The sequence below is a fragment of the Rhea pennata genome, chromosome 8, assembly GCF_028389875.1.
Source record: "Rhea pennata isolate bPtePen1 chromosome 8, bPtePen1.pri, whole genome shotgun sequence".
Classification (NCBI taxonomy): Eukaryota; Metazoa; Chordata; class Aves; order Rheiformes; family Rheidae; genus Rhea; species Rhea pennata.
Window position 1 is genome coordinate 16,665,210 of NC_084670.1, and position 24,229 is coordinate 16,689,438.

The 24,229-nt window shown below is 35.1% G+C and overlaps 1 protein-coding gene across 1 annotated transcript; it reads left to right on the forward strand.

Annotated features, from left to right (window-relative positions):
- The first annotated feature begins 446 nt into the window (after nt 1-446).
- Nucleotides 447-23,472, forward strand: DNAI3 (dynein axonemal intermediate chain 3). Its single transcript, XM_062581411.1, has 23 exons — nt 447-516; nt 553-564; nt 1,849-1,875; nt 5,126-5,307; nt 5,840-5,944; nt 6,799-6,957; nt 8,742-8,941; nt 9,235-9,351; nt 10,039-10,229; nt 11,160-11,284; nt 11,384-11,473; nt 12,072-12,152; nt 12,802-12,930; nt 14,802-14,875; nt 16,542-16,689; nt 17,433-17,520; nt 18,481-18,605; nt 19,386-19,449; nt 19,903-20,033; nt 20,682-20,886; nt 21,438-21,529; nt 22,595-22,717; nt 23,300-23,472. The coding sequence occupies exons 1-23, from the start codon at nt 447-449 to the stop codon at nt 23,444-23,446; spliced, it is 2,685 nt and encodes an 894-aa protein (XP_062437395.1). The 3' UTR covers nt 23,447-23,472.
- The last annotated feature ends 757 nt before the right edge of the window (nt 23,473-24,229 follow it).

Here is a 24,229-nt window from a genome sequence, read left to right on the forward strand (position 1 = left end):
TATCTTCCACATGATGGTGCTGGAGCTGTATTTTGTGGTGGGGTCCTGTCCAGTCTGCACAGCTGGCAGGCTGCATTGAGTATTTGCATGCGGCAAATATTTACAACTACAGAATTTTCACATCTACTCTTTATACAGTAGCTCAGGTTCTTAGATTTTTTTTTTCAAGTAATCTATCTTATTTAAAACTTTCACTGTTTTGGATTATCAAATCATGCTTAATCACCTTGGATATGAGGAGTGCTTCCATATGTTACATAGCCTATCTAATTAGATTAAGTTTGGGAGTTAAAATTCTGCAGCATACCTCTGGCTTTAGATGAAAATAATATTTTAATGATGAACTACAGAAAGTTGTGGGCCCAATTTTCATGTATGCTAGGTGCATTATACTATGTTTACAACTCATTGATGATATCTATATTTTTAGGAAGAAGTCTGAAAAAATGTCAAAAAATCTCATATCCAGCAAGCCCTCCTTAAAAAGTCCAAAAGGCTCAGCAAAGAAACAGAAAGATGAAAACAAAGCTAAGGAATCCTCCAAAGGAAAACGAAAACAGATCGGTATGTACAATATTGCAGTAATGAAGCAGTGATCTGGTTTCACATGACAGATACCGTGATATTTTTGCCTCAAATATTTAATTAAATGTAAGAAAAATTAGAATATGCTTCTTTATATAAACTGAGAGATCTGTGATTACTGATTGTGATTTTGTAACCAATACACGGAACATAACAAAGCTACATTATATATTTACACTTTTTCTTGGTAATTTAAATTTAATAGTTTGTGGTATATGGAAAGAATATGAATGGGGAGTTGGTAAGTGTGAGGAGATTCAAAAATTAACTTAGTCAAGGGAGCTGAGCATCAGACACAGAGAGGTATCCCCAGGAGCAGGAGTTTAGGTGATCACGATCGCACTAGGAAGGTCAGTGGCAGATTTTGAAAACAAACCTCACAATTTAATTGCAGTGCATTTTATTACATTTTTATGAGACATGATGAGATACTGCCTCAGTTGTGCCATTTATAAATCATAGTTAATGAAGTGTAAGCTAATGCAGCTTTGCTATATATATTTTTTCCAATTATTCATGCACATTCACAGAAAGGGCAAGAATATACTCTTGCTGTTCCCTCTCCTTCCCCTACAGTGGCAGCCACTTCCCTGAAGCCTGGTGTCTCTTTTCGTTCTAGTTGATTAATAGCTGTTGTGCTGCAGAGAGCACTCCACACCTCAGTGTTGATCTCCTCCTATCCTACCTCACTGTGGAGTTTGCAGACCCTCTCTCAGGGGCTGGAGCATGCATGACTCCTGCAGCTCCCTGCCATCCCGACCAAGCCCGCCACTGTCAGAAAGGCGTAACAGCTGCTCCCTTCTGCACAACTGTCAGTTCTGCTACTGTATGTTACTGAGCCCTGTCCATTTATCACCTCTTCACATGACACATTTTGCATGGTAAGTAAGTGCCCCAGGCAGATGCTATTAGGTAACAGTCAATTGCACTCTTCAAAGCACAGAAACTGCAGTGCGCTCCACGAAATGAGAGTTCTTATGTTCAGCATCTGCTCACAACATAAATGAGTTTTAAATCTCTGTAGTTTCAGAGAAATTCTAGCACGTTCTTAACGTACACGCTTTATTTTACAAGGGTTCACTCTTTTCTTGCATTAAACTTGAACAGAATATTTTTTCCTCTTCACAGATCAGTTTTAAATATATATAAATATTTGAAACACTCTCCTGACAAGGAAAGGATTGTATATTGACAGTTAGTTTGTTAGGAAGAAAAATTACTGATTTAAAATCATGTTGTTTATTTCAGATAAAAAAGATGAAGAAGTTAATCTATCTATGGCTAGTATAGGTAAGTGCTATGATGATTTGGGTTTATAGTAATAGTTTTGTAGAGGAACTGGGATGAGGGGAAATAAAGATCATTACAACAGAATTATAGGATTGCTTGCATTTAGTAATAGTTAAACAATTGAAAGAAAACTTTGAAATACTTCTCTCATTTAAAATTTTTCTTTGGTCTTTGTCAAACCATTGTTAAAGCTGATAAGAAAACGTAGATGATTTGTTTTTTAATCGTATATATCCAATACACATTGATTCAGTGGGATGGCACTTTGTAGAACAAAATAACATCTGCCACAAGATATCAAATGCTTCTTGCCCGTTATCAGCAAGAAAAATGTGGTTTTATTTTAAGTGTGGCCAAAGTTGAGATAAAATATGAAATTATCGGAATTGAAATACATTGCTTTACCTTAAACAGCATTTTTAAAATGTTTCTTCACATTTCCAGTTAGGCTTTTTGTCTGACCTGATTTTTGCAATTTATCCTTATGTATAATATATAATTTACATTGACATCAATGTAAAATTTATATACAATTTACAAAAACAGCTCAAAGTGTTATCTTCTTAACTAGCTTTTAATGGGGTAGCTTTTGTTGCTAAAAGCAATAATGTGGCAAACGAGGAATATACAAACCAGGTAATTTTTAAAGAAAACACAAATCGCTCTTGCCTGAGTGAAAATTGCACTCTCTAATTAGGTTAATCCAAACGGGGAGGCTGCAAATAATGGAAATGGACAAGAAGTGATCCCTCAGATGACAAAAGTGTTACTTTTAAAATCATATTTATGATGATCCTAGAAATAATTAGTACTGGCTTTAAGAGAGAATTTTACCTCCACCTAGTGGCAAAAAAGTTAGATTTGTATTAATGCATAATTTTTAGAAACAGCAAAAAAAAAAAAAAAATCCTACTATACAGATACTGTTTGTGCAGGATTTAAACTTTATGCATGTCGGCTCCTTAGCGTAAGTTGTCTTAGAGCTTTTTGTCCCTTTGTGAAGGAATGATAGTACAAAGTAAGAGCTGTGGACTGTTACAAATGATATAAATACAATTTACTAGTATAACACAAAGTGAAGCCTTTTACTAGATGCTACACTTTTTACTGGAAAAAGCAGCATTCAATAAAAATATTCATATTAATAAGAATTCCAGTATCAGTTCCTTTTGTTATAATATAGAACCTTTTAGACTGAAAGATGCTCATTTCAATTCTGCTTTCACTTTGTTTTTAAATTGGATTTACAAAAATTGAGCAGTGAAGAAAACATCATTTAGGTCGTGCGTCCTACTCTGTCCTCTCCCCTAATGCTATTATATTTTCCTTAGCTTTATTGCATGCTTGAATTGTTTCATTTAATATTGGAAACTGCATCTATCTGAGAAAATTTTGTAACATCAACATTTGTGGACAAAACCATATTCATCTGAGTAAAAGCAATCTATCAAACAAGCTTCTTGAAAAGCAATTACTCCTGGTTAGAATCTTTGATGTATCAAATAAAAAAAATCGGATTTTTCAGTTTTACTTTAGCCATAGGAATATTTGAAAAAATTTCACACAAGGTCATCAAAAACTGTTGTAAGAGTTGGGAAGTTAGGTTTATAAATTTTCTTTTGGTTCTGGCTCTCTCAGTTGCACTAACCATATAAACCAACTGTGGGCCATCTGTGAATGGCAGAGGATGAAAGTCATGACAAGTCATGTTTGGGGCACAGCTCTAAGGTTTCTATTCTCTTGGCTTGTAAGAGCATAGTTGGCAAAGAGGATGCCTTCTTAGTCATGCTTCGGATAGAAGGTACTCCACTATAAGGAATGGGGACTGCTTCACCTCACAGTACTGGATATTTACGCACTTTAAAAAGTAAATGTGATTTGCAGTGCCAGTATATTGACATGTAAAACATACCTCTATTGTTGAGACTTGTATTAGAGTTTCAGTCTGTTTTCTAATGACTTCCTAATGAGGGATGTGTCATGCCCTTGGCTACTGGGACCTGGGACCAGATCAACTTTTTAGTTTCTTAAAGGAGTGTTTTAAATCACCCTAGATTAAACACTTTTTCTCAGTGTAGTCTTACAGCCAAATTGATAAACTTAAGAAGGATCCAAGTTTTGGACTCATTAGCTACAGGAATTAGATGTCAAGAAGACAAACCAGAGCTGACTTGGTCTAGTCTTACCAATAGTGAGGTTGGACCAAGTGGCCTCAGAGGTCCTTCCCAACCAGCATTTCTGTGATGCTGTGATTCTTGGAAACATCCAGCATCCTGTAAATCACAGAAATCCTGGCAATCTGTGAGACATCAAAAAAGAAAGCAGTGCAATATTGACTACAACTTGCAAAGGGAAAATACTAATAAACTGCACATGCCTATTTTCTGTATGCTACAAAATAACTAATGAATGCCAAGTAAACATACTTGGAATACTGCAGGGTGCACCCACGGTATCTTAGCATTTCATTAATTTTAGTGGATGATTATGGCAGAGCGGATGCGGTGGAGGAACAGCACTGAAAGGGTTTAAAGGATAAATGTCAGATTCATTGAACATTATGTATTAGGCTTTTGCAGAGATTTAGCTTCCTGGATGATAGAGATTAAGAAGGATTTATTGTTTTGTCAGTTCTAGATGCCTTAGGTTAGAGATGGCTTCTCAAAACATGCATAGCCAGCTGGTCAATATCATCATTTTAGATATATCCACTTCAATTCAAGATACAGAAGAGAAATGCTACAGGTGCTATGAATTCAGATAACACATTAAATGCATCAAGTAAACAAAGAAAATAGAATAAAACAAGACAGAAATTATCACAAATAGAATAAAACAAGACAGACAGAAATTATCACAAATAATGGCAGACAACTATTATCACAAAAACAGTCCCTCTCTGCACCTAATCTGGCATTCTTGCCAGAGCTGGTGTGGTTTCTTTTCATTTTCCTTTACCTAAGAATTCAGATTTCTTTTTCCTTTTTTTTTTTAATGAAAGCCTTTTTTTTAGAAATAATATAAATTCATTAAGCGAAAGATGTGAGGTAGCATCTTTCCAAAGATAAACAAAATTAGTATAATTTGTGCTCCCTGCCTCCCCACATACCAAAAACTATGAGCCCAGAGATCCCAAGACATTCTGCTAGGAAATTCAAACAATAATTCAGAGATTATTATTAAACTCCATGTTTATATTTAAATAACACACTGAATTCATTTGTCATGCAATTGTGCTTTTCTTTCATAGGCCACCCAGAAATCTTTCCCCTAGTTTTTACTACACAGACCCAAGAAATCTTTAATTGCCGAGTTGATGAAGATGTCACAGAAGAAAACCGTTTCAAACTTATTAAAAAAGAGGACATCATTGAGGACCTGAAAACAAGAGCAGCAGTTTCTGATTTCCACCCTGTCAAAAAAGTTGTCCTAGTATGTAGTATATTTCATTCCTACTTTAAGAGCATACATACTTTTAATGGTAAGGTCTGTTCTTGTTTGACCCTTTGTAAACACCAGTGCTGCAATATCCAAAGGAAATAGGTCATGCACCATTGTCACCTCTAGAAGTTTCTCATGGCTCATCATGCACCTTTTTACCAACATTAGATTGAAATATGCTAAAAGTAACATAAATGTTACTAGTTTTAATTCTGTGAACTTGCAGAGGTTGACATATTTGGGCTTTCCATGATTTGTGGCCTACTTATTGAGAACCTGTAAAAAACAGTTTCTTTTCTGTTTAAGTCTGTTTATGAAAAATGACTGCTATTTTATCATGCAGTTACTTTTATTACAAAATAAAGTCTATCTATCCTTTTAAATTAGCATGGCAAATTCTCAGTGAAGACCATTGCTGCTGATTTTACGCAATGATGTTAGTGATAGCTTTGCTAGTAACAGGCTTGTGTTTTTTGTATGTTACTTGTTTTCAATTTTCCATTAATTGTTTTAACTGAAATAGGAATATCCAGGGGAAGAACTTCTGGTAGTTTTTGATGCAGAATTGCAATATGGACAGAACTTTTATCTTGTTGCTACCGAGGAAGCCAAGGAAAACCTTCTGAAGGTAAGGAAATCCAAAGCCTTATTCTCTCTAAAAATATTTCAGAATCTTGTCTCAGATATGTTGTTCAGAATTGGTGTTGTATTCATAAGCATCTGATGTGCTTGGCATGCCAGAATATTTCTCTGAAGTTAATACAACCATGAAAAATACATGTATTACAGTAAAAATGCTCTTTTTTTCAGAGAAAAACTAAAATGAACTTTTGTATTTTCCTTCAGAGGGACCATTATAACCCTTTGTTGCATTTTTGTCATAATGGATAATTCCTTCTGCCAGCACCCAGGTTTCCAAGCAAGAAATACAATTAAGAGATTACAATGTAGTGGGCACCTTCAAAGTAGCAGTATACGTATTTTTCATAATAGGTACATGTATGTTCTTCAACTCATACTTAAAAATGTTTTTGAATTCTAAATAACTCCAGATACAAAAAGGGTTCCCCTTGTTCAGTGTATCATAAAAGAGGGTTTATGGGAATTTTTTAACGTGACTGCCACTGAGTATCAGGGGAAGTAATAATGTAATAATTAATAGAAAAGCAAATTGTAATTCCAAGATAGGAAAGCCTAATTTGGAAATCACTATAATTTTTTAAAATATAATAGTGATTTTATTTCAAGACTATAGTATCTCTCTAGTATTTAGAAATTAAATGTGTAATATTTATTGGAAAATTCTAAGGCACAGATGGCTGAATGGGACCTAACTGTGCCCTTGGATACAACTGAGTTTATTACATTGTCACACAGTAAAGGCTATGTGCATTATGATTGAAAGCTGAGCTTCTAACTCATACTTACATTTCAATAACAAATTTTTGAACAAGCAGTGTTTTCCATTGTTTGATGTCTTAGCCTCCAGAAGCTGCAAAAGAAGAAGAAAAGGACGATGAAGAAAACAAAGAGGGAACACTAGAAGAGTATGTTTATAAGCCTCCTATCCGCAAACCTTGGGTTTCTCTTGGCAGTGAAAAGGAAGTTGAAGAAGAATCTGTTAAAGACACTGTTTCAAAGGTCAGAATCATTGGATGCTACCTAATTAAATGTATATCATAAAAACAATCTTAAAATAGTTTCCTTAAAAGCCAGAAAATTGAAAGTTGCCACTGTAGTTTTGCTTGAAACATTTTTTCTTTTTTTTTATGACTGTTCCCTTTCAATCTTGTAAATAAAGCATGTGAGACTGTGTGGAATGTATTTACTTTTTAAGCTGTAAGATAAGAGTCCTGATGATCTTTGGTCATTAACTGTCTCTGCCACTTTTGCTCAGTTTACTATCTGGACAGATTATAAATTGAATCACTGTGATTATAATCTGAAGACCTAGTTCTATTTCCATGTAGCCCAATGAAATTTGTTTCATTGTATGGATTGTATTTAAATAGTACTTAAAACTTATAAGGGCTCTCAACCTTAGAGTAAATTATACCAATTATCACTATTAAAAGCTGACTTTACAAAAGGGCATAGATAATTAACTACATCTAAATATTATACTTCAAAAAATTTTAGTCAAAAAAGTAGATCCACTCACAGCTGTCATCTATCTTGTGATGCATTTGGAGTCTGTGAGCATTTAACTGTACAAGAGCAAATTTTACTCATTACCTTACTCTCTGCTCAGGGAACATGGCCAAAATTTTGATAGTTCTCAGCATCTGGACATATTGCTTATACTTAAAAACATGTCCAAGTGTTCTGAGGCTAATTTTCACACACACTAAATTTAAGTCACGTTCACAGTCCAAGTATTCTCTGTTCTGCCATGATGGCAAGGTCCATTCAGTTGTATTCTCAGAGCAATCCTGTTAACCAGGCTTTGTATGAAATGGAGTTTGAGGCAGCAATGATACTCTTTCACATGACAAATCCAGCAATTAAAATCTGCCATTGCCCTCTTCCCTCCTTTCCCACCTTCTCATCTTCTTCATCCATGTCTTGATTCACCTCCTTATCCTTGTCCTGTCATAATTTCCCCCATTTCTGGACGCAGGTAAGTACGTAGCCTGCTGGTTTGGAGGCAGAGAGGAAAGCATTAAGGCCTCAAAATTTTGCTCCCTACTTCAACTTAGGGAATTTTAAGTATTTTATATTAAGTATAAATTTGGGAGCATTATAATAGCTGGACTGTCACATAAAAGCCCATATTTTGCTCCAGTTTTGTGGGTGGCTCTGCAAAAAAAAGTACCTGGCTATGAAGCCAAGGCAAAGAAATACTTCCATACAGCCTGGAATCAAACTACCTCTCTTTAAGGGCAGAACTTAAGTTACATTCTTCCTCCTTTCCTAGTTCTCACTATAGTTCTCACATACTAATTTTTGTGGGCTTTTTTCTGTATGCCTTCCTTTCCCTAGGCACTGCAAGGGAAGTCAAAGTACCTCATCCAAAGTTGAGAATTGTACTAAGCAGGAAAGTGCTGAAAAGATAGGTCCTGGAAGCCCTCAGCCCCTGGCTGAGCCAAACTCAGCGTTACATATATCCTTGTGTCAATCAAGCCTTTAGACAAAGGAGCAGTTTTGATATTGCATAAATTAGAATTTATAATTATCACACTAGCAGCAATTGCAAAAGGCAACTTATTTGTTTTGGAAATACAAGTATATCTTCTGTTCTGTATATAGGTGATTTGAACATATAAGAGAATTTCAAAATTCCAAAATGTAGAAATATTACTAAACTCAGCACAAAGTCATCCACAGAACCGGTTCTGCAATTATATGAATATTGCCATTTTATAGAATTGACCTTCCAAAACCTTTCTCCTCTGCTAATTTCAGAAATATGTATATTTTTCCAGATTAAATATTTGATTTCTCGAGCACGCAGAAAGTTTGGTGCACCAGTTACATTTACTGATAAGAATGCTTCAAGTGTAAAAGACAGTTACATTGAATGTACTTCCTATCAAGACAAAACTTTCAGCATTAAATTGCTTGAAAAAGATGTGGGTGCACAAATAGTTCCAAAAGTAAGAGAAAATAGTACTCAGACAAAATGGTAAGTGTCAGAAATATTTACCAGTTTATCTTATTTATTCACCTATATGCTATATCTGATCTCATGTAAAGTTATGTAAATTAACCCAACTCCTCTGGAGCTATTCAGTTGCAAATTGATTAAGAGAGCAGAATTGGATACTTTGCATCTTTCTTCTCTTGCTCTTCTGTAGACAGGTTCTAGAAAAACTGAATATACTTATTTTTTAAGAAAGAAATTAAAATTAAAAGCTATTTTTTTCTTCAAAATATTTTATATATTTACTCATGTTCAAATTTATTCTGATTGGTTAGGACTTATCCAAAAAATGCAGCCACGCAGTATTTTCCTAGAGAGTTCTCAGAGGAAGAGAAAGAAGAAAGCCTGTCATCCAAAAAGCTGAGAGAATTTATTACATCAGTACTTTTAAGGTAAAACTACTGCACCAATGTATATTAAAGGCTACCTAAAATGATATAAAATACAAGCTGCTGGAGACAGAAAGCTGGCCTGGGTGAATCACTGATCTGGTCTAATATTGAAAATCTTTTGTTTCTATATATATATATGTATATATTTTTTGTCCCATCTGCCTTGCTTATTATTCTAAAATTTAACACTTTTTTAAAATAAAAACATGAAATTCATACCATATTAAAGTGCATGTTGGTTTAAATAGGTATAGAGCCCCTACACTTAATAGTGATGCATCTTTGCAAACAAGCTGATTTTTCAGCCATTTTGCTCCCTCAAGTAGAGGCTGATGCAGAGGAACATAGGTACTGTCCTGCAGCCTTTAGTCATGGGAGGAGTCCCAGTTACTGACACTTTTCATACAAGAACTGGATAGTAAGCTTCAATTACTTGATCCAAATCAAACTGGAGTCAAATTATTGATACAATTAGTCGTATTGTGTAGCAAAATTTATTTTTTAAAAGAGAAGGTTGTCCTTACGTTTGTGATCTGTCACTGAGGAATTCATACTTCCTTTGTTAATAGTATGTTAGTAATTCTGTGTAAAAAAAAAAAGTTCTCTCTATTGAAATATGTATGATTCTACAACCGAGTAGTCACATTTGAATTCTTGAAAGTGTTAACTGTTCTTTTCACGAAACAGAACAGAGATTGCATTGCAGCAGAATGAAATTATGAATGTTTTTTTTGATGACTGGAAAGCCCTAGCAGAAGATGAAAGCAGCTATGGTGGCAAGTCAGATGTTTATCTTAAAGAATACCAATCGTTTACAGATCTGCACTATCTCAAGGATAGAACCATTAGCTGTGTTTGCTGGCACCCAACCATTTATGGTAATGCAATTAAAATACATGTATTACATTACAGCTATAATATGTGCATCCTTCTTGAAGTTAAGTCTTCAAATTGAAAAGAAAACAATCAAAACTGAGTTAGTATGTTTAAATTGTTGGTTTGAGATGAAGGGAAAAAATGATACACACCAATCCTTTGCAGAATTCAAAAAGGCCAAACAATGTGGGCCACGGGTACCTCGAAATAGTGTATAGCTGGAGATTTTTTAAGAGAGGAAAACGTCTCCCTTATGAGGCCTGTTTAAGTGGGGCTGCAGCTGTGCTAGAGGCTTCGGTTTGGTGGTGCTGCTTACCTTCCTTCTCCCCACAGCTGGCCCTTGGAGCACACCTAACGCTGGCGAGGAGTAGTGCAGGCCACAATGGGATGTGGCTCCACACAGTGGGGCCAGGGAGCATCCAAAGGCATATACAATGTCTCCTCCTGCTCCCTATCCTGCATTACTGCTCTCTGCAGCCATGTTTAAAGGCACAGTTGAGTTCTAGATAAATAGCTGCACAGCACACTAATAGCCAACGTTGCAGCCTCCAGGGGAAATATAACTAGCTACAAAAAGATTTGATTTCATGATGGGTAGCCAAGACTATATTCTGTGTCACATCATTTCAAGTTCAGTGTTATACCATTAAGGAATTCAATTCTGCACTGATCCTTCTCTTCACAATTCATTCATAAATAGTTGAATCTTAACTAATAAAAATGATGACCTAAGAGTTGATCTTTTTTAAAAAAATATATAAGTACATATTTTTTCTTGTTCTTTGGACTGTATTGAAAAGCTTTAGTCACTTAGAACAAATAATAGTAGGTTGACAGTTGAGCTTAGCCTTTCTTTTGTGTGTGTGTGTGTGTGTGTGTGTGTGTGTCTTAAATTTTCTCTTGAAATTTTTTTTTTTTCTCCTCATAATCAGGGATTATAGCGGAGTCAGCAACAGAGAGGCTTTCTTATGAAGAACGAGTTGATCTTTCTGGTAAATTATTGTTGCAGAAATCAGTAATTCTTTTCTGGAGTTTCTCTGATCCTCTCCACCCTCAGGTATTTAATTAGGATTTTTTAATATTCCAAGTGCCAAATAACAAGAGAATAATCAGTGGAATTCTACTTTCTCAACTATTTTGTTTTTCTTCTTTCTAGTTAATGTTGGAGTGTCCTGAAGACATTTACTGCTTTCAGTTCAGCCCAAGTGATCCAAATATCATTGCTGGTGGCTGTATCAATGGCCAGGTGTTTATTCCCTCTTAAAGAATAAAATTAGATATAACTTTCTGTATTATCTCATAGTAGCAAAGGTAAGGGTAAAGGTACTCAACAAATAGCTAAGCCGTCGTGCCACAAGATTTCAGAGACCCAAGAATTCAGAACAACGCTGGTAATAGGATTAAGAAATTTCAATGAATAGGGAGGTTTTCTTTCTAGTTCCTTCCAGTTCTATCAGATAATGGTCCATTTATGAAAAAGATGAAGAATGCATATTTCTTTGTATTTTCAGTGTAAAATAAATTGTGGAAATTCTGTGATCTTGTACTGCTAATAAGTTATCTTTGATTACTCTATAGTTGAGCCATTACTGTAAAGTGATTCTCTGTATTACTGATAAATAGGTTAAGTGGTACAGAAATTCTGATTTTGTTTGGTTAGGTGTAACATTTTAACTGATTTCATCAGACTGAAGAATCTACCTTAAAAGACCTTATAAATTCTGGTACAGAAAGTGAAGTAGCTTTTTTTTTCCCTCAAGAAACTAATTATATTTGAAAAGTACATTTATAATGAAAATACAAAGAATGAAATAATTGATAATGATACTCATTTCTCATTCCAGGTTGTGCTGTGGGATATTTCTCAATATGAAGAAAAGCTGCAAAATGCAAAAGCTAGTGCTGGTGCAATCAAAAAGACCGCTGTTAATTTGGTGAATGCTTCTATTCTAAATCTATAGCTGTACAACTATATGTCTGATACGACGGGTGGGAAGGAAAGTTAGAATATAAATTAGTGTGTAAAAATAGGTGAAGAGATCCCAGCTCAAAATATAGGAATAGGTAATCTTTGCAATGAGAGAATAGGTAAGATTATATGCAGACTGATGAGTTAATGAAATAAACACATTATTGAAATATAATCTCTACCTGAACAGTCCAGCTTAATAGCTTTACATGTAGCATTTATTGTTAAAAGTAATACAGAAAATGATTATGGAAGTGTATGGACAGAAAGAAGGCAGCTTGGAAGATGAGAAGAGGATTTCAGTGGAAAGGGAATACCAAGTGGGTAAGCAGAAGAGAGACCTAAGAGCAAAGGAGGAAGTAATAACCTAAGTGGATATGCACTTGTGGAGGCATGCTGGAATTATTTTTAGAGCTTCATATCCATATTTTGGAGCTTTCCATTTTTCCAAAGGGCTCTGTATTAGACCCCTAGAAAGTTTTATAGACTAATCTAAGATACGTGAGGAAGCATTAACAGTATGCAAAAGTAACCTTTCCTCCTCAACAGGTTTACTACTGCATTTTGAAAATACACTAAAATATCTTCTTTTAAAACATTTCTAGCCATCATTTATACAAGCTCAGCAGAGTGGTACAGAGCCTCCTTTAGTGAGATACTGTGCAGTGTCTTCCATAGAATATAGCCATAAAACAATAATAACAGATATACAGTGGCTGCCAGATTATTTTGAGGTGAGTTAAAAATTTTTTTTTACTGTTTCCTAATCTACTACTTCAGAAATCATACTGTAAATCACGATAAAATATAAAAGATTAAATTCCTTGTAATAGACCTCATTATTTCTGACTGCATTTTAAAATGTTAAGTAATTTCAGACCACTTGTTCTGTTTACTGAGCTTTACAACTGTGCTGTATGGTACTGTAGAAGATTTCTGTAGCTTTACTCATAATTTCACTATTACAGTCAATCTTCTATATCTAAAATATGTTGAATTTCTACTGTGGATAATCTAGTCAGCCACTAAGAATTGAGACAAATAAGAATGGTGTTATAGTAATTACCTTAATTCACCTACATGTTATGAACCCCCAAATTATATTTTGTCATATTTTTAAAGCTTCATGATATGTAGGGTCTATACAGTTAAAGGGTCCAAGATTTTGCTCATTTGCAACCAAACTGCTGCAATTTGCCCAAATCAATTTAAAATGCAAAGATAATTATAGGTAAAATAATGACAATGGAAAAGCAGATTAAGCTCAAAAAAAAAAAAAAAAAAAAGGAAGAAGAAAAATGACATCTATAGAAAGCTTATGCCTTTGGAACCAAATTTTTAAGACTTCATAGATATTACAGTCCTTAGCAACATCACCAGAAAAGTGAGGGAAAGGGTGCATATGTATGACAAAAAGAAAGCTGATAAAACTGTTCATTATTAAATTATGTTGCAGTGGTAGCCATGGACACTAATTGGTACCAGATGTTGTAAAACAAAGAAAAGTCTTAGACAGCAGAATGCTCTTTTATTATTATTACTATTTTTTGCCAAAGAAAAACAGAAAAACTGTACTTGATAAAGAACACTGATAAAGGAATTACTTTGTCATATTTAGCAATGTGTATTAGGAGATATTTTTTGTTATATAAACACATTTGGGATATGTGTTGGCCTTTTCATAGCAGTGCAGTTTTTATGACACAGTTCCCAATAGCTGTAGTTTATTATTACGTAACATTAAAAAGTAAGCAAAATTATATGCAGATCCTAATCCACCTTGGCCTGATTGTGAGAATAACACTGACTCCAGGTGGGTGCTCATTAGTGAGACTAGAGTAGAATTTGCTCTAAAAAGTGTGGCTGAAACTTTGTAAGGTTGATAAATACAGTTTTAACCAAAAATAAACATATTTTGCATAAATAGAGATTATGTTTTATCAGGGCATAGCCCGTCATTAGCTGTTCTCTCCCACATTCATGGTATATACGTACCTTTTATTTTCCTGAATAAATTAAACAGTAAATTTGGTCTAAAACAATGACTGCTTAGGAATGATAGTTACTGTAAAACCTGGAGAACCCTATGTACACAAACTAAACTGTTAATAATATTTTTTGAAGGTACTACTACAACACCACAGTAGAGCCTAGAGAATAGAATTCCAAATGATAAATTTTGAGAGCTGATCTACTGTGTAAACTTGGCAAAGGTGTATCACTCTCACTATTAACTGCTTGAGATTAATTCCTCCAGGATTTGCAGTTTAAGCAGGATAAAAAATGTTACAAATCTGGCAACATAGTAAGGGCCTGATTTTCAGGAGTGCCAGTAAGTACTTATCCTGCTAACTTGATCTAGAATTTTAGGAGTTTAGCAGGCACAGTGGAAATCAATTCACTTGAAGTACATTTTAAAATACCTTGACTAGGTTTTTAAATCTACTATTTGGTAAATTCAGATTTTCAAACTTTACACAAGCAGAAACAGTGACTTAATTTCTAAAAGTCTATTTTATGTATGTTGAAGTAGTTGCTTAGCTGACAATAGTTTTCAGCTCTCATTTTCATTTTCCCCTTTAACTATTATTACTATTACTTTTAGGTCAACAGAATGGGTGCTACTTTTGAAAACAGAGCTGAAATTTGTGTGCAGCTTGTAACCTGCTCCCCTGACTGGTATATACATTACATATTCAACAAGACATCTTCCAAGTTCCTTTGGAAAGCTTCTTAAATGCAACTTATTCTTTCTGTACACCTATTGTTCTATCATATTCTGATTTAACTAGCATATTTCTGGATTCCTGCCAAGCTATTCCTGAACAGCAGAAATCATGTATGCTGAAGACAATCACACAAAGGTCTTGGCCATTTAAGCTGCTTACAGTGATGACATTAGCGGTTCATTAGCCAAACAATTTTGTTTGAGTTTGTATTCTAGATGCACCTTAGGAAGGATGTTGACCACACATATTCTGGCCTGGACAGCCATACCATCACATTTATATTCATTATGTGACTCTTGCACAAAAAGCTATTAAAGACTAAGGCCACAGAAATATTGTAAACTTTTTTCAGATTAGGAGAGTTAGCTGGCGACATTATTCTGTATGATTCTTCTCTTTTCTAGACTAAATAGTTATGAAGCTAACAAGCAAATATGTCCTGTGTGAAAGACTTGTAAAGGGTCATAATTCAAAAAGTAAAAATAAATATTCAGTTTTCATGATGACAAAAGGCTTATGGCTTCAGAGCTGCATGGCTGGTCTGAATCATAGCTATATCTACCAATTGCATCAAGAGGAGAGTCAGAATAGGAAAGGCAAAATTTGATGATGCAAAGTTGTTTTTCTTAATTAGAAACAGAAAACTTCAAACAATTCAATAAGTTAAAAGAATGATTGCAAATACAATTGTCAATAAATTTGCAATGGAATGAAAGAAACGAAGAAACTATGTTAAACTACTCACACAGCAGGGCTCCAAAGTATTAATTCCAAATAAGGCAGGGGAGTCACTGTAATGTGGTTCATGAAGAGCATGGGTCTCTGCGCAACACTTGACAGAAAAGAAAAAGCAATGTTAGCAATGAACTATTAAGAAAATATATAATTGTCTATATCAGCTGTGTGAATGAATGTCCAGAGCAGAGCAACATGAACAATTAGGAGGCTGGAAGCTCCAGTAAGATTACAAATTTAAGCAAGTGGGACTGTTTGCTTTAAATATAAGCAAATAAATTAGCACATACAAAAATTAGGTATGAGATCAATTTGGCTGGCTAGATTACATGCTACCAGTTTCAGTCCATTTCTTTGAGCTCCTGGTACTTGGCACAGTCAGAGACAGGATATTGAATTAAATAGTTTAAGATGGCATTTCCTACATTTCCAGGCTGCCTCAGGCTGTGGCTGCTATTACAGTAAGTTGGGCCCAGTGGAGTCTTAAAACACTCACTCTTGGGCTCTGGTCTGAGAGTGGATTTCAGCTGTATAACAGCTCCATAACCAACTGCAGAGAACCCAAGTAATTGTACTGTTCACAGGCAAGGGAATTCATCTAGGTAGTTGTCAACTTTCCATAAGCAAGCTGAACGAATGCTATTTAGCTGCTTTGGTATAGTTAAAAAACAATGAAATGATAAATGAATGAATACAAGCCATCATATGCAAAGGAAGAAAATTAGTATTTAGTGTTTGCCTTGCTTTTCAAAGTCTTTCTCTATTGCTACATGAAACTTGAAGACAAATGTTAAAAAAACATTTTAAAACATGCTGAAAATTGCACCTGGCCTTGAAACAAACAGGGAATGATATTATACAATTACTTTGGTATTATGCAGCTCAATATTATTCTGGGATGTTCGAGGCACCAAACTTCCTGTCCAACCTTTGTCTGAGAAGGTTAAAGAGGAGAAAATTATTGATGTGCTCCCTGACTTTCCTGCCACTTTTAAGCATCTAGATCTCACCTGGAAACCTCTCATAAAGGTACTGTATACGAACATAGAAGAGAAGGACCAAGCCAAACTGTAAGTATGGCAAGAACTCTATAAAATTTTATTTTTATTTGTTTGCTTCCCAACCCTTTATTTTTTCCCCAAAATCTATGTTCCTGTGAATTTCTTCTGATTAGGAACTTCAAAGTTCCTCTGCAGCTTCAAAAAAAATATTCTGCAAAGCTAACTTACAAGACCTTTAACATAAACACTCTTAAAAAACTGTAGTAGGTGCAAAAGTAGTTGCAATAATAGTGTATATTTCTGTTAGCTTTTTCAAGCACTGTGATGTCTATTCCAGTGGGTCTCAAAACTGTGAAGTGTGGTCACAGTCAACTGTAATTACCTAAAATAGAGCAAAGTCTGATGAAAATGGTCATGGTTGTTTGTGGGGGAAAAAAAGATACTAAAAATAATGTTAGGTTAAAAAAAAAAAAGGGTGCTGCTGATCTGTTCTACTCAGCATCGCTTCAGCTGATACAGAATTTGAAAAAGCATGATCACTCACTGGAACTGGTTTTCTGTTAGCAACAGGAGAAAATTCTAAAATGAAAAGGTTAAAAACAGAGATACTGCAGATCTGCATTCCTCTGCCTGCTGCAAAAGCCATTTGTGGAATATTAAGAATACACTGCAGACCAAACACAGCTGTTCAATTACAGCAGGAAGAAATTTAGTCTTGTACCTTGAGGTCTGTTAAAATGAGTTATCAAGTGCTCTTTTTGTTCTGATCAGATAAACCTGTGCAAGAGTGATACCACTGTGGACTACAGTCCTATCAAAATTAGTCTAAGGGAACAGCATTACCATTACAAAACACCAGGTAATATTTTATTACAGTTTATTGGGAAAGAATGTTTTTAATAATCTCATATTTTGGCATATACAAAATGAAAGCTACATGACAAAATGTTCAATAGCTAAAAGAGTCTAGGGAAAAATATTTTGTACTGGTATTTATCCAAGTATTGTGTGTGTGTGTGTATGTATATATATTTGTGTGTGTATATATATACTGAACAGTTCTGTATGCACAGTAACATGCTATGATTCAGTTAATAGTACATGCAAGCCTCCTAGTCTGTACTCCTGAAATAGTAATTCCTTTTCAGTCCCTATAAAATAATCTCTTCAGAAAAAGATTCCCAGAGTAGCAGTATTTATAGAAGGTATTTCTGTAATGCTCAGGATAGAGGTATTTTGTATTTCACACTTTATAATAGATCAGTTCTCATTGTGTTCCTCAGTGGTATGGACGTATTGCTAATCCCTCTGTAAAGTTGGGAAGCTGACACACAGATAGCACAAGAGTCTGTCTGCCTGAGGGAGTTGTTGCAAATCATGCCAGCAAATGCCATTCTGGCAGCTCAGAGAGAATTGATCTGTTCTAGCATTTCTAATATAGCTGTCATTGCTGCCGTTCCGTTAACAGGGAGATTTCATGGGGAAACAGGTAACCTGCAGGAGTGCTGCTTTACTTGGCACTTGCCATTAGCTCTTTGTACTTGTAAAATCTCTTTCCCAAAGCTCCATTGAAGGCAGTACTGTATACCTACCTACCTACCTACATATATATATATATATATACACGCACACACATATATATATATATAATGTGTGTGCATATATATATATATATACACACACACACACAGTATATACATGTCTGTCTTCATTTCCTTGAAATTCCTCTCATTTGTGAACTTTTTAAGCCATAATTGTTTGATCACGTAACTTTCAGTTTATAATGAATAACTGTATCTATACTTTTTCCAAAATAAAGTGCAGTCTCTGAACAAACTAGAAGTACTTTCCAAAGAAAGCCCATATATGGAGATAAGTGTTCCTTCAGGCAAAATTCTGAGAGTGCTAGAGAATATCTCCACCAACTTTTTTGTTGGAACTGAAGTAAGTGAAAGTAATAGATTACTGCAAAATGTTAATCAAAGATATTTGAAAGACCAAACAATTATATAGCAGAGTTTTCAGAACTGTATGGACTTGCATGTTTTCTGCAGGTGTTAATCAAAAAAATTGCTCTGGACATGCCTTTTTTTTACTCCTGTTTTAATGCATTTCACTCCTTATTTAGAACACTAATAAAACCTCATATTTGGTAGACCTTGAATGCTTATATCAAGAGCAGAATTGGAAACCCAGCAGTACTTTCCAGAACCTATAAGATTAGTAGTATTTTTTCTGTGCTTCCTCAAATGTCAGGTGAAAAAGTTATTTCACTACTATTTCCCTCGTAACTTGTTTCTAGTTTTGGAAGCCCTACCTATACCTAGTCCTCTGTCTGCATATATGAAAAATGTGATCTAAAATTCAAAAATCTTTCCCAGTTTTGAGTTCACATGGAAACATTTTGCATTCAACCACCTTTTTGTTTCCAGCCACCTTTTCTGCAAATACTAGGGCAAAGTATGTGCTGTAAATACAGAGTACCCAATTCTGCCTAAATATATCATAATAAGCAAAGCTGTTTTGACAATGTAAAACTGAAAAAAATGACCAAAAATTTTACTACTTTTTCAGTCATGTTGGCTGCAAATTTTTCTTTTAATTTACCCAGAGCATATTTAATAGTGGTTATAATTAAGTAAAGTCACAGATTAAAAAGAGCAAGTTTGAGATACGTCACCAAGCTCTCACACTAGCATTTATTTGAATTTTCTGGCATCACAGGATGGAGAAGTTATTTATTCTGACTGGAAAATGGAAAGAGATAGTGACTCAGGAAGACTAATTAGTAAGTTCAAGTTTCCTAATACATTTTTAAACCTTAAAATATTACTAACTTTAAAATCTTTACAGTGATACTCTGCCTTTCTAATACTCTTGCTCATCTGCTATAATACTCTATATATAATACTCTATTTCAGTGATGACACCAGGATTCAGCATTAGGCCCTCAAAATAACCTGCTGTTTAACTGCCATGACAGAATAGAAAGAACCCTCTCCAGTACCACAGGTGCATCGCTACGTGCCTATTGACACTAGTCACACTTCATAGTAACTAAATCCTGTACAACACCTGAGGCATTTCCAAAGCCTGTATATTACAAGCAAAATGTTGAGGCTAGGATCCTCAAATCCTGTGCTGGATCCTGCACCCCCTTTTATCCCCCTGCATAACTCCCAGCACAAAGACTATCACTGAAAGCACTAATTACAAGCAACTGTCTTTTCCATTCTGTTAGGTCAGAAGCCTTCTCAGAAACACCCTGTCCACGATGGAATCGTACATACTGTTCAGCAATCACCATTTTTTAAAGACATTGTTCTAAGTGTTGGAGGCTGGAATTTTGCCATTTGGAAAGAAGGTGTTGCAGTAAGTTACTTTAAAACATAATTGGTAGAGATAAAAGAGCCTCCGAGGCTTTATTTTCAGAAGTGTTGGTAAATCCCAAAGCCTGAAAAATTTAGAAATAACTTGGATAAGAAAAGCTTTTTTTCACATCAGAAGAACTATTTTTAAACAGCATTTCGTAAACTTGCCTTTTACAGAAAGAAGGAAGTGGCCTTCTCTAATACCAACCTTGTAAATCCATGGCTTCTCCACAAATTATTTCTGGTGCCAGAGAAGCCGAAGAATAAAGGCAGTGTATGCTAACTAGGTCTGAAGAACTGTTCATTTAGGATGCTGTCTTTTCATCAGCTGAAGAAATAAAAAGATATTTTTTCGTTTTGTCATGTAAGAATCCAGGTTAGCTGCACCTAGCAAAATCTTAAGACCACAGATTTTAACAGCAAACAGACAGATTATCTTAGAGTGGGAGTTAGATACCAGCTTTTTTTTTTTACTCCCCCACATTTCTCCTCTTAATCTGCAAAAGGTGATACTGATTTGGAGACCAGTATCATTTTTGTAATAGGATCATTTAAATTGTGAATGTCGTCAAATGTCAGGAGGTTAGTAGTAGTGAATGGAGCACACTCTTTGATTTTTGTGTCTTTTTTTTTTAAACAAAAAAAATAGGTTGGACCAATCCTTCAGTCAAGCTGCTCAGCAGTAAGATATACTGTGGGACACTGGTCCTTAACAAGACCAGGAGTTTTCTTCATTGGCAGAGAAGATGGAAATATAGATATTTGGGACTTACTGGAGAAAACTCATGAGCCATCTCAATTCCAGAGCATCTCTATCTCAATGATCACTTGCATCAGACCCTGGATTGCCTCAGGTAAGATGATGGTGATCACATTTTACTATGCCACCTTTTTAAAATATACTATACCATTTCTTTTAAAATATACTATGCAATTCCTTCAAAGCACAATTTAGTCTTAATTAACATTCTAAATCTTATAAAATACCTAAGTGCTGTAATAAATACATAATATAATACTTTACTTCCACAAATGTAACTGCACTGTGTACTGAGATGCATACATCAGAGTCTGAATGTATTAGTAAGAGAAAAAGCAAGGCAAAATGTTTATTTTTGTTTTTAAAAACAGTAATTGAGCTTGAAAAAGTAAAAAGTTTAGTTTTTAGTTAAAGTGAATTTCCTTTGTTAAGAAAATAAGGCTTTATTTTTGCTGCAGTGAACAGAACCAAAAAAAGACCACCACAACAAAAGTGAATCCTTTGTAGCCCTTTACACTGTCTGCATTAAAAGACGATTAGTTCTTATATATTATCAAAATGCAGACATGTCATGTTTAGGTGGGGAATGTATTACTGTTGGAATTTAGATTGTTTATATGTTTTTTGTTCTTAAATATCTTCCAGCAAAGCAGCATTTTTTAGCTGTTTCTGATGATTCTGGAGTACTGCATATTTTAGAAATCTCTTGGACATTAAGTCACCCTTCTAGCAATGAGGTTTGTAACAGTTTCTACTTATCTCCATGACTCTGTATCCTATAACCTCCAAAACAGAAACAGGCCTGCCTGAAAAATGGGTGATGATTAATCTGAGATCAACATGAACCAGGGCCATGTTTCCCAGAGACCACCTGTGGCAAAGCTGGCTCTGTGCAGAGCTCAGATAGGAGGCACCTGAAGGAGACTGGGGTGACAGAATTCCACTGCTGCTACCAAGCTGCATGAAATCCACAGTAAAGAGGTCAACATTTTTGACATGTGAATAAAATGACCCAGAGTTTCCTTGATTTTTGCTATAAATTTGGCACAATGCAATTTGTACATCTTAGGATCTGGCTTAACTTATTTAAAGCACATTCTGCAAACTGTTACTAACATTACCACTTGTTCATTCTCTTTGAATAAGGACTATTTGTAGAGAAGGGACCTGTGAAAAAATGGAAACAACATTTTTCATTTCTCTATTTCCACATCACTTTTAGTCATTCTCTACCACCTCTCCCCAAAGACAAGTTAGGGTCTTCATCTCATCCAATCTAGCAGTCTTTTCTGATACCTATTCTGTTCTTTTTACATCCTAATATTTTCTTCCCATCCTATCCCAGTTATAAATTTTTCCCAATTATTCCTGTAAGTAGATTATGAACTGAAAGTGATATGCAGAATCTCAGATAAATACACAAATTAATACTGGACCATATTTTTTTTTTCCTTGTTTTCTGCATGCCTGAAGATGGATCAGGAAGGATTTAGCCTGTTCTTGACCTGATTTGCTTAAATCACTATCCTAAAACTGGCTTAATTATTTCAGTGCAGGTTCCTGAGGGGTGATCTACTCAGAGTCAATGTAATAAAAATGATTTAACCACTTGTATATTTGTATCCAAAAATCAGTTGGTTTCCATCCACACCTTTTTATTATTTTGCTGAGAATGATTTGGCAATATCTGTAGAAAGATCTATATTCCCAAGAGAGATGAACATTTAATACCATAAGGATCATCAGGAAAAATTCTGAGTTTTTGTACTTGTAACAAGCCTTGTTTGTCTTTGTATTAATAGCATGCCAGTGTACTTCATTACTTTGAAAGAGAAGTCAAGTACCTAAAATATTATGAACAACGACAAGAGTTTCGAGCCAAAGAAAGAATAGAAATGGAGCTGGAGGCACAGAGAAGGAAAACAGTATGTTATATTTGGAGTTAGATAAACTTTTTTTTTGTTTACTTGGATCTTTAAAATGTACCTATTTTTGCTATGCAGACTTTCATTTGCTATTTTCAAAAAATCAGGATATGCACCTTTAGAATAGCTTAGCAGTGCCTTATTTCATACTTACCATTTTTAGGAACAGAATAGATGGTCCTGGTTCATGCCAGTTCAGCTCTTAGTGAAACAAAACTCCTGCAAGAACATTAGAGCCTATAGACATTAAACAACTCCAAATTCACTTTTCCTTTTACTTAATGCTCTTTCCAAAACTTAACTTTCTGGTAACCTACTTATAAAACATTGCTCCTGAAGCATAGGAGAGATTCCAGCCTTTCACTCTTTATTCACATTAGGATTTTGCCTATCCATTTGTTGATGAATTGTTTAATAATAGCAGCTTCCAAGGACATGGCAATTCAATTAATGTAGCCCCAGAAGATACCGTTTCCAGTCATTTCTGATAGCATTGATACTATCCACTGAAAAGCAATGGAGTCACATGCATGTTTGAAAGCTTAACAATGAATTTTTGGCTAATTCGTATTTTTCCTTCAGACAGCAACTGCTCCACAAAAATCCAGAGAACAGATGGAAGAGCAAGAAAATATGGATTATATGGAATTTCTGGAAATAGAGAAGAAGGTACTAACAGATCTAGGACTAGTAAAGGGATCAGAAGTATTTTCCTCATCAGATGCATAGAGCACAACATTATCAACCTTAAAACCTGTGGGCAGTTCTTTTTTTCAGACCTCTTATTTTGCTTTCTTATGAGATCTGTATATACGTAGTTCAACATATGATTCAATAGAACATTTTAGTTTCAGAAATTAAGTATCTTTTAAAGTTTTTAAAATAGGCTATTAACTGCTGCTCTGTATCTGTCCAGGACTGTATAAGCGGTGAAAATCTTAAACTGCAGATTGGGGGTGAACACCAGGGGTGAACACTGCAGCCTGTTTGACATGTTGAGTTTAAGATTTTCACGGCTTATACATGTTCACCCCTGCAACCTGCATTTTCAGAGAGAAATGCACTCTATTCCAGTAGTCATATTCACAGAGACTGGCCCAATTTGCTACTTAGCTGCAGCAAGCATCTCCTTCATCATCCCGAAAGTGGTCACTTCTCCTGAAAAAAAACAGGGACAAGCAGTAGTTTTTGTGGTGTCCAGTCTGGAGATGTGGTGACAGAACGTGCTGCAGAGTGCAAACTCCCACAGGAGACTCATAGCACTGGGGTGCCTGAGCTGCTGCTGCACAGGGGAGAACTTGTGGGTAGGTACCTAGCTCAGAGCTACCCCTATAGCTTCCTGCCATAAAGGCTCCAGTCTCATCTAAAGGATTTAGACATCAAAACCAGATCCTAAATTACTCTTCTAAATCAATGAGCCGTTAAAGCTCAAATATTCACAAACTATTGCTTGAAGTGTTTTATTTATTACTTAGTACACTTGAAGTGAAGGGTGAACCTCTTGCCTTTGCT

Coding starts and splice junctions, on each gene's coding strand:
- DNAI3 (XM_062581411.1), top strand. CDS start 447: ATGTCAAAAAATCTCATATCCAGCAAGCCCTCCTTAAAAAGTCCAAAA. Junction 12,931..14,801: donor GGCTGCCAGATTATTTTGAG/GTGAGTTAAAAA, acceptor TATTACTTTTAG/GTCAACAGAATGGGTGCTAC. Junction 20,034..20,681: donor TTTGGAAAGAAGGTGTTGCA/GTAAGTTACTTT, acceptor CAAAAAAAATAG/GTTGGACCAATCCTTCAGTC.